Source organism: Helianthus annuus, chromosome 9 (assembly GCF_002127325.2).
Source record: "Helianthus annuus cultivar XRQ/B chromosome 9, HanXRQr2.0-SUNRISE, whole genome shotgun sequence".
Taxonomy (NCBI): domain Eukaryota; kingdom Viridiplantae; phylum Streptophyta; class Magnoliopsida; order Asterales; family Asteraceae; genus Helianthus; species Helianthus annuus.
Genome location: NC_035441.2, coordinates 161,184,276 through 161,195,914, shown reverse-complemented (window position 1 = coordinate 161,195,914; position 11,639 = coordinate 161,184,276). Strand labels below are relative to the sequence as shown.

Sequence of the window (11,639 nt, the reverse complement as noted above, 5' to 3'; positions counted from 1 at the left end):
ACTGAATTGGTGAAGTAGGATGGTGAAGTATTACAGAATATTAATTTGCTTCTTCCCTCCAATACTTATAGAGGAGTTCCCTGTCTACATTTCATATAGTCTTTGTGACTTGACCTTTTTGATGTGACCAAAAGGTGATAAAAAAGCAAATATTCCTTTTTCCCAATAAAGTTGCTTTTATAGACCCCAACCCACATGCTTGTACTATTCTGCCAACAACTTTCCCCAATTCCCCATATTTGTACTACCTATTTAGAAAGCCTGTTCCCCTTGGAAGGAGCGTTTTTTTGTTTTTCTTGAATGTTACAAAACAATTTCTAATATAACATTATAAACTATGTCAATAAACTTGGTTAATACTATTCTACGCCACTTAACAACACATCAATATTTTTCAGAGTTTAGAATTACCAACTAACTAAACATCATATTCAATATATAAAGTTTATCCCCAAAAAGACATCCTGACGATGCCATACCCAACAAAACACCTACCCCGCATTACGTTGGAAGCAAAATCCCCAAATCCATCAAAGTTCATTACATGTTTCCAAAAAACATATCCGGCGAAATTAAGGCATAATTGTTCTACAGTAACATGTGTTAGCCACCATAACACGTGTTACTCTATTCGGCAATCTTCCTTGATTTTGGGCAGCAGCACATTCACCTCCGAACATAATATGTGCGCCGCATACCTCTTTCTCAACTTTCTCACCTCCGCCATCTTCCTCGCCCCACTCGTGCTGAACCCACAGTTAAAACTTTGGTTTTTCCCCATATAGCACTCCATGTGCCGCATCAAGAAGACCCCACAATCAGTTGTGTTTGCGGTTGTCGCCCAAGGAACCGGCATACGCTGGATGTTGCAGTACTCTATGTCATCGGCTCGTGGATTCCCAACCTCCCGCAGATATTGCACAAACATATCTTTCTGCATACGCATACACAAGACATAGTTAGTAATTCTAAAAAAAATTAAAAAAAAAAACAGTCTTGCCAGTGTTATCACACTTATTTTTAAATCAATTTTCAGTTTTGTAACTTACGATCTTATACGCTGTGTCCTTGTGTAGGTAGTAGACACTATCTTCTATCAACTGACCTTGACGGGCTTTGTCATTATCAATGACATAAATCCCGGGGTCGCGTAACTCAAACACTAGCAAGTAAAAGTGTTTGTGCTCCAATATAGGGAAGAAAACAATGTCTTGATTTCGGAAATCAGGAACGTAATCAACTCTGTTGACCGCACCCTTTATCCCAAGCCGAAACTTGTGCATCCGCGCCTCTACCCCGCCTTCGTCAGTTGTGAGCATCCATGGAAACTTCAAGCATAACAGAGAAATTAATAAGGTCAATAATAGGACACACTGTAATTTATATATACATGGCACTTACCACAACTTTAGTCCCAAAGAATTGCCTACTGTAAGCCTCCCGTGATTTTCTTTTCTCCTGGAAGTTCAGCACCTCCGCCCAACAGTCAATAATGCCATCCGAGACCTCATTGCCAACATTTAAACTCTTGAACATAGACCGAGACGCTTGTACATGGGTAGGGCTTCTAAACAGCAACTCCCTGGTGTCAGGTGTACAAATCATAAATTAAATTTGCATACGTTAACATATGTAATTTATTGTTTTACTAATATTTCGTACGGTTACGCCCCTACTTACACAGACATGTGTATCGGACTATCTACATCAGCCACCGACGAAGAACCCTGTTCCCTCCTGCGTTTAAATAAAGAAAAAACAATTATCCAGTGTTGTACTGTTGTTTATCGTTTACCCTATTCCTATAAAACAATAAACCACGTTTGCAATTCTACTTACATGTTTGCCTCCATTGCCCGCTTCCTACGACAAAACCCACTTAAAAGGTGCATTGGGCTTTCATCGGCGTGTATGTAGTCCCACAGATTTGTCTCCTTCTTTGTAATTGGCTGGCCCATGTCAACAGTCCTTATATAGTAAGGTGATCTGTTTGGCTCCGCTGCCACCTTCTCTCGGAAGGGGAGTTTCCTTTTTTGTGCCCCCAACTCAGCCAACATGCGCACACGGTTTGCAAGCGGAATATTGTCCTCCACCTCATACGTATCACCACCACAAGATCCCAGCCCAGTTTGACCTTTGTGGATTTCAATGGCCGGGTCATAGGAGCTAATTGGGTCTACCATTATAACCATGCTCAAGTCTGCGGTAGCCTCCACATCGCCTAACACATAAAAAATAAATAGCTGATGTAACGCGTAAACAATTACAACACATTTGATGCGATAAATGAAGGTGTTTTAGCTCACCAAAAGGTTCGGTTTCTGTCCGAGGGATGTCATCCATCTTCCCACTTGTGCAACCTGCACGTTTAATGCAAATAAGTATATTATACATGACTCATACTAACCCATCCATACTAACTTGGCTTAATGCTATATCTTACCAATTTCGTGCGACACGTCCACTTGACCCCCAATTTGTGTCATCCCAAGGCTCCAATTCGGGCCATCTAAATTTCGTTCATCAAAAACGAAATTTGGCCCGTTATCTGTATGCACACCTAACATGTGTTAACTCACTAAATGATAGACGGGGGAAACCATTTTAACACATGTTGGAGCATGAAAGTCCTTACCGACATTCTCTGCAGAAGGGACCTCTTCAGCCGCTTTCCCTTTTCCATCTAAATTTCGTTCATCAAAAACGGGCTCGGGCCCGTTATCTGTATGCACACCTAACATGTGTTAACTCACTAAATGATAGACGAGGGAAACCATTTTAACACATGTTGGAGCATGAAAGTCCTTACCGTCATTCTCTGCAGAAGGGACCTCTTCAGCCGCTTTCCCTTTTCCATCGACATCATGTGCCCTCTCACTACCGTCGCCCGAAACTATGGAATCAACCACCGCGCTACTGCACCCTTGCATGTTTAGAATAGTCGCACGCATCCCATCATGCTCAATCTTACCTTCTGCAGCTGCATAACACAATGCTGTTACAAAGCATGCACAACTTACTACCAGGAAAACATTAAATACTTACTGTTTAAAACACGGTCAGTCTCATCAACAGCCCCATTGTCTTCGCCATCCGGAACCCCCTGTTCGTCCTTATCATCAACAGCCCCGTCCGCAGCTGAAAAAACGATGCCACCACTCTCTTCCTTTCTTCCATCTGACGGTGCGTTCTTAACTTCACTCTCGATTTTAGGATCTGCACTTGCATAAACATTTTTCGAGATATCACATAGCTAAGCCTTGATAAACAAAAAAAAAACGGTTTCCGAAGCTTACCTTCCTTCCCACACTGTTCATCATGTTTACTATCCTTGGCCTCCATCTCGACCATTTTGTCCATCTCTTGATCACAAACAAGCCTTGCTTCGTAAATCTCATCCTTTTTGACGTCATCCGCTTTAAGATTGGTGTTCTGTTCATCATTGGGCTTCGCAGCCACTTTATTGTCTGTATCCACTCTACGCTCAGCACGTGTAACAAACTGCGTGTCCAGACCTCGGTAATCTGTGCACACAAGATGACCTACATTAAAGAAAACAAAGTAACAAAGCACACTTTTAGAGTCAGTCATTATTAAAGGGGTACGAGAACTACCATGTGCACCGTGCACTTCGGCTGCTTTAATACGCAGTATTGCACGCATTAAACCCAGCGGTTTATGCACTTCTTCGGCATCATTTTCATCCACCCCTCCTGCGCCTTTATTTTTTTCGTCCCCACCAACACTACAGTCCCCGCGACTTGAATTACCAGCATCATGAACACTCTTATCACCTTCCCCGACTTCATTTGTATTTTGCCCAAGTTCACTAAACCTCAGTTCTCTCTCTTCCAACTGCTTCTTAGTCTTGATTAACCCTATAACATCACCTGAACATTAAATGCGTTTAAGTAACGTACCCATATTAGACGGTACTACAGGTTAACAGGCTAACACATGTTATACATTACCTGACTCGTCACCACCATCCGTTTTTTCACGGAGAATCTTTATTTTCGTCTTCTGGCAATTCGGGGTCACAAAGCTAGCTTTTGTTTCCGAAGCATCCTTCAACAGATTCAGACGGGGAGATCTCCTTACCCGCGCCGACATAACTGCTTCCAGCTCTCCGGTACACTCGTTTCCATCAGCAAATACGCATGATTCCTTCGCACCATCTGCTGCAACCACAAGGGAAGGTTATACTATATGATAATTAACACCTTGACGTGTGTTAAGGACTGTCATATCATTCCATAACATACAGTTAAGTAAAGGTACTTAAACTCCTTTTCGGTGTAAACGTATTCTTAAAAAGGGTATAACATGTAACAAACTACCTCTTTCTTTGCCACTTTCCGTGCCTTGTCCACCAATCTGCATACTTCTCTTTCTCCTTTTTGGCGTCACAAACATTTCTTCTGTTTCCCTAACATGCTTTAACTTCTCAAGTCTTGCTGATCTCCGCACCTCAACCGACTTTCCACCATCTTCAATCTGTTCATCATAGTCTTCAACACCATCATTTGCGAATGATTGCACTTGAACATCAGCTGCACATTCAAAAAAATAAATAAATATTGTCAATAATTACAGGTTGAAGCACCGGCCAAATGTGTTTCAGTGATACAATTAATAATGATAACCAACACAAAATGTATAACATTTAACACGTGGTTCCGTGTTCATTTCATATACATCGTTAGCCCACCTTCTTGGTCATCGAAGTCTATCGCTGAAGATCCTACTGCTTTCAGCCTACTTTTACTGATTTTTTTGTTTTGCCGGATAAGCGACTTCCTGTACAAGCTCACTATTGGTGACCCATCCGAAAAATCATCATCGATGCCATCCCCTACGAAAACGTTCCCACAACGATCAATGGATTTCAAAAAAATTTAACTAAATAACACAGACAATAACAGGGCCCGACAATAACATTTACTAACCAGCGTTCTCTCCTTCATTGATGTGATTCTTTTCATCACTTCTCAAATCTTCCAAGACCGAATTGATCTTGTGCGACGCTAAATCTACCGCATCATCGTGATCCTCCCTTTCACTATCTTTCTTCTCAAACAAACTATCAAACGTTGACTTCAACTCTTGTACTTCTTCGTCTTCATGGCTCTCCACCAATAGCGAATCTAACATACCCTCAATTTTGACTTTGTTCTTCTTTGTCACGCATATTAACTGTCGTAATATCGTCAATCTCTCCTGTTGAGTATAGTTTTTAACATTTTTTTTTTGCACACTATGAACATATACTAATTGCAAAAAACACATGTTAAAGCATCTAACTTTACCTCTTTAGTTGCCCATTGTTCCACGTTATAGTTTCTGGGACGTGTTAATCCTTTAAACCGTCCTGTTCCAAACCCACCCGCAAGGATTTCAAGCCTTTCTCTCTCTCTCTCAATCTTTTGAAGTTCCAAAAGGCTAAAGGACAAACCGCACTGTCTACCTCCATACCCGTGCACTCAACGCTATCAACGTACAACAACTACAAGAAACAACGATACGTTCAGCAAGGGAATAAATCAACTATTCTAACACATGTTAATTATCTAAGTTATTTAAAGTTGCTTACCATCAGAATCGCTAGAGGACCAACAAAGAAACTCTGTGGGTCCAGCCGATTCCATGTATCCTTGCAAGTTCTCAGCTTTTCCACAACAAAGTCACACCAGTCTATTGTGCAAAGTCCATCTCTTCATCCAGATACTCCAATATTTCTTCCCGTAAACAACTTTGTTTATGACAATCCACCAGCACTGCCACAAAACACATTATGAAATCCATCCTGAAATCGAAACTGTCTTCGCCATCGGAATCATCAATCATTTTCACCATCTTTGTCGGCGGCACCATTGCCCCCGGGTATCTCGCCCTCCATTCCGTAATGGCATCACTGACCATCGGCAGCTTACCAATAGAACTAAACTTTTGTCCACCAGTCGGAATCCCTAACAACTTGTGGATCACTTTCCTGTTCACCTTGATATCACCGGCAGGCGTACATATCAACATTTTATCTGGATTGAAATTGTCCACAACAAAATAACCTAACTTCGCCGGCAAACCATCAACGCTGAAAGTTAGCATTCGTCCAAAGCCCATTTCCCTGACTGCGTCACGTTGTTGTTCTGTCAATGCCCGTACACACTTATAAAACTGCAACGGTGCAGATCTTGTCCTTATGCCTGGAAATTCATCCTTTTTTGCGCGCTTCCGGGCTTTCTGAACCTTTTCCGGTTTCTTACGTTCTACCTTAGCTTTCCCTGCTCTACCTTTCCCTTTTTCATCAGAACCCTTGTTCTTTTTGGTCTTCAACGCTTCGCCCTTCGATGAAGCCGTCACGTCTGACCAACATTTTTATATGAAACAACAACATTACAAACAATTAGTCTAACTGGCAACATCCAATGATAAAATGTAAGAACTTTGCATTCATATCATCCAAATTTCTTAAGGGCTTAAAAATTAACTAACCACGGTTTTTTCGCATCACATTGCCATAATTAACATCGGCGCTGTTTACTTCACCTGTTGATTATCAAATGTTAGTCCGTTTTCAGGGTCAACCACAACTAACACATGTTAACAGAAGCCAAGTATGTAACTAACCACGTTTTCTTTTATTTCCACTCCTGGAAATATCCCCGACATTGCTTTTCTTCCCTACAGTTTTCAAACATGTTAATGAGATTTATCTGGATACGCAACTAGCCTCTATTGCAACAAAAAGGAACTTACCCATCTGCTTTTTGTTATGCCCCCGTCTGCTTACACCACAACCTTTCATTTTGCACCGACACATTCGTAAGTTAGACGATTATCTGCAACAATACTTTATACAAATTATAAAAAATATTGCTACTTAATCGTTACCTTTTTCCTGTCTCTTCCCATGGCTTGTTGACACAATATCGGCATCATCATACACTGTAAGGCATCAGACACAATTTAGTTACGCCCAATTTCATACCCAACACACTATCAACATACAGATCACCTTTGAACTATGTAAAGTGTTTAGTAACATAAAAATTCTAACCTAGCTCCCGTTGCGTTGGACCAAAGTCAGCTCGTTGTTTGGAAGGACCGGGCTTGGGTTCCTCCGATAAAATCACAACGCTAGGGCTACCAGAACTTTTTTGCCCTAAATTGTGTTTCGAAGTCCTACATATTTAAAAATAAAACAAACTCAGGTTGCCTTTTTCCAATAATCGGTTGAAGAAAACCTACTTCGACATGACGGATAACAACAAACTAACCTTTTGTTTGAAGTCTGAATCTTCCGTAAACGTTTCAGCTTCAACGACGACGACAATATTACGAACGACTTCCTCATCGGCTTCTATGTTAGGGTTTGTGGGTAGTAGCTTTTCAATGCTTCTTATCAATTGTAAAGAAGAAAACCTTTTGAATTGAGAAAGGATTAAGGACGAGAGAGAAATATGAACAGGAATGGAGAAATGAGTAAAATGGAAAAGAAGAGAGATTTTTGAATTTGGTTAAACCTCTTTGATTAGACTGCTACTGCATGGCAGTCGTTCCTGTCTTCCCAATGCTTTTGGATACCGAAAATGCCCTTCGATGGTACAAGTTGGCAGTGTTTTCTATTTCTTTTTATTTTTATTAACACAAAATAATCATAGCCCTTGATCAACTTAGATGTAAGCTAATCAATGGTTCAGAAAGGGTTTCCATAGTTTTCTCAAAAAGAAGGGGTTTACTATATAACCAAGCCCTTATCTAATATACCTCTAACCAAGAACACATCATACCTCGTATATTATTGTAGCAGATTTAACAAACACACACCACGCAGACCTCCATTTGGGGCTTTCCATTGAACGTCTTCTTGCTCCATCAGGTAATGCAGCTTCCATATCCAATAAGTCCATCATCAGCCGCCTTATCATATGATGAGTGTTCCCCCAAAGTGGCTCTGACAATGACTCGGTGACAGTAAAGCTGCTACCAACCTCATGTTTGATTTTACAAGTAGAATTCTTGTGGTGTTCAAATTCAACACTCGTGAAGAATGTTTCATGGCATTTGACACAATGGTATCGAGATGGAAAAATGGGCCCCAGACAATCACACCTGTACCAATTCACCATGTCTTTCCTCTCGGCTTCTTTGCAGAGTTGGTTGCATCTGACTCCATACAAAAACCGTAGTATCGGGCCTCAATCAACATGGTTGCATTTGTAGCAAGACAATTACGAGAAGGAAGATTGTTCAAGCTTGTTGAACAAACCGTCTCTCCCCCCATTGACTCACTCCTTCCAGTGCGTTGACCACTTCGTAACATTGTGTTTTGCCATAGCAATATAGAATCTCTTAAGCTACCTGAGCATCCAAATCAACGCGTGCAACATTTGTGGGTGAGCTACAAAAGACGCTACAATCACTTTGCAGACAGTGAATGAGTTCAATCGCATTGCTGTCAGTAATCTTTACGGAAGTCCGCCTCGTGTTAGCAAGTAAGCAATTATATATTTCCGAAGCTGGTCTACCTGAGTTTTACTTGCTAGCTAATTTTGACCCTAGTTTTGAGTTTACGACCGAAGCTGGTCTACCTGACTTTTACTTACTAGCTCGGGAAACAGTTTACTGCGGACCAGAACCCCGTCTCTTCGATGAGCTAAGCAAACCATCTCGGCCACTATGTGTGTTTGAATATGGAAATCCCCAGTATAATCTTCTAAGATATAATGTTCCTTACACGGCTCTTGCCTGAGAAAAAACGGACAGTAACTAGCAATCAATTAACTTGCTACAAGTGCGACTCAATAACATGTAAATCAACGCCAAACATGAAACTACCTGTGCATCCAACTCAACGGCTGAAGCATTTGTAGGTGAGCAACACAAAGTGCCACAACCACTTTGCAGACAGTGCATGAGCTTAGTCTTATTCTTGGATGGTCAATTGGAATTACTTTAGCAACCTCCAACCCATCTATGACCATCCCTCAATGTGTCCTTGAATATGTAAATCCCCAGTGTAATCTTCATACGCAGCCGTTACCCATAAGCTTTTTTAGCTACTTAGTGTTGATCCAGAAGATTCTTCTGAATAAGGACTTGTCAAGTAGAAACCTGATTCAATGAAACGTTCTTCAGTGGATCTGATTCAAATAAAAATTTCATACTCGGATCCCAGGAAAGATAAATAGCACATCAATCTTTGTGTTTTCTTTTAAGAAATTTGCCAACAAAGAAAGATTGCATTTATGATTATACAGATTCAATGTATAGATATCTCATCGACCACTCATATGTATATATACAAAGAAATATCACCCACCACTCAAATGTTCCCTGGCTTACATCCTTATTTAATAGATGTGTTTTACAAAAGTAGAAAACTTGAGTTAAGAAAAAATGAAAACACAATTAAGATGTTATGGTAAATTCGTTATGCTTACATAGATTATTATAGTAATTAGAGTGTTTTCTACAGAAACCTGACTCTTAATTGTTAACAAAACAATGCTCAGTTAAATCAAGTAAGCACTAAAAACATTACTGTAACTTCAAATAATTTTTTTGTACATCTCCAGATCCTTTTGTTCTCTAGATAAACATTCAAATCCGCAAATAAACCCTTTCAAGATCAGAAGGAACCAGGAAACGAAACAAACATGTAATTACCTTAAACTAACGTTATCGCATGCGGAGGAGAGTCGTGTTTTCCAGAACGATTCGCCGGAAATGATGTCAACATCGGTGTGGTATTTCGGATGGTTGGTCGAGTTGAGAGGGGGAGATGACAGGAGTATGTTCCGGCAGCAAGGGTTTCTAATGTGCTACACGGGCGCTATATATGTATTCGACAGAAGGTAACAAGTATATATAGAGTGAATAATTCCAAGGATAATAAAAACGATACCACAAGAGGGGTTTTCCCATATTTATTGGATTTCCTCCTGAATTTGTGTATAGGCATTATGCCTAGTCGAGATGGATATGATCGGGTGGTTCCTCTGGTGGCACGATGATACTCTAGTGGTCCGTCAGTGATCCAAATTTGCCGTTCAAAAAAAATAATAAAAACGATACCAATAAAAAAAATTGAAATAAAATGATAGAGTGAATCTATCTCTTATACTAAAGCAAAATAGTGTTGACTATTTGACTTTGATGTGGCTATTCTCTTTGGCCAGAGAATTGATATTTGAGCGCCAATTTCCTTCTTCCTACCTACGCTCTTCTTCAATTTGGTAACCTAATCAATTCTCTCAATCAGTGGAAAGCAAATTGATTTCTCTTTAAATCTCAAAACCTAATCAAATTGATTTCTTTCACCCACATTCAATTTTACAAACCCTAAATCTCATCTACGGCTTCATCTGTAGCGATTGTACCTGGCCATACCCACTTCAGAAATCCCTAAAACTCAATCATTCGAACTCTCATCTAGGTATGTTTCCTTTGATTTTTATGATGCAATCCGATTAGAGCATCGACCGATTTTCATTTTCATTCGAAATCTTCAATTGCATATTTTCTGATTACTTCAGTTCAAATGGCATCTTTGTCCGATTCTCATCCAAGCAATTCTCAGAAACTGTAGGTCCGTGTTTCGGGATCCAATCCGTGATTTTCATGTTCATGTTCAAAGATGGAAGAGATAAGAGAGGATAAACATAACAAACTTTGTATTAATCCGGTAGTAAACATTACAAGTCGGCCCGATTACATGATAACCGAACTAATACCAAAGAAGTATACATCCAGGGAGAAATCAAGTGGTGATTTCTCCCGGTGAGGACTCAAACCTCCATTCACTCTCTAGCACACACTTGTGCTCTCACTCTTGTGTTGCAAATGACAAGGTGCTGGTATTTATACCAAACACAGGTTGCACGGTCGAAGGATCAGACAGTCTGATCGAAACATCATCTATCGATCAGACAGTCTTCGAAAGATACACATATACCTCGAAGGATCACATATCCTTCGAGGTCCATCCTTCGATGGATATCTTTCGAGCTCATCGAAGGATACACAATCCTTCGATGCCTTATCCTTCGACACCAACATTAAACAACCATAACTTGTCTAGCAAACACACACGGTCAACCGAATAACCCTCTCGTTTGACCACTTCAAACGAGCGGGTCTATACATGTTCGATAGACCGTTTCACTAACTATTACAAATTCAGCGTAAAATAATAACTAATCTATTCGACAAGCATCGGACACAAAATCTGCATCAACAGAAACCCTAATTCAAAACCAGTCGAATCTGCTCCATGTATGTTTACTCTTAAAATTCTTTGATTCTACTGTAGGTCCCTTGCGGAGGATGACGAACCTAAACCTTGTTATACTAACCCACTAGCGAGTGCGGAATCCAAGCTAGCAAGCAAACCGGGATGAAGCAAGTATAAACACAAACACACAAGGTTCACCGATTAACACCACTTGTATTAATACGTATGAAAGGTTTCGGTTACAAGCACAATGTTCACAAATCTGTTTTGCAAACTCTCAAGTGTGTGTGTGTGTTTTCGGACAGAATGCTCTCAAACTCTCTATCTTTCTATCTGTGTGCATTTGTCTTCTAACATACACTGCATGGGTATATATATACCCAGCCCAGCATGTCTGGTC

General features: G+C 40.3%; 1 protein-coding gene across 1 annotated transcript; it reads right to left on the bottom strand.

The window, feature by feature from the left end:
• Positions 1-556: 556 nt before the first annotated feature.
• LOC118482202 lies at positions 557-1,573 on the bottom strand. The gene is made up of 3 exons (XM_035977785.1): positions 1,402-1,573; positions 1,050-1,328; positions 557-934 (listed from the first exon to the last, which is right to left on the bottom strand). Exons 1-3 carry the CDS (start codon positions 1,534-1,536, stop codon positions 623-625), a joined length of 726 nt encoding a protein of 241 aa, XP_035833678.1. The 5' UTR covers positions 1,537-1,573; the 3' UTR covers positions 557-622.
• Positions 1,574-11,639: the final 10,066 nt, after the last annotated feature.

What these genes read in the sequence shown, in the direction of transcription:
- LOC118482202 (XM_035977785.1), bottom strand. Translation starts at nt 1,536, where the DNA reads ATGTTCAAGAGTTTAAATGTTGGCAATGAGGTCTCGGATGGCATTATT. An exon ending in TCTTTGGGACTAAAGTTGTG is followed by an intron (nt 1,329 to 1,401) that starts GTAAGTGCCATG and finishes TTATGCTTGAAG; the next exon opens with TTTCCATGGATGCTCACAAC. An exon ending in AGGACACAGCGTATAAGATC is followed by an intron (nt 935 to 1,049) that starts GTAAGTTACAAA and finishes ATGCGTATGCAG; the next exon opens with AAAGATATGTTTGTGCAATA.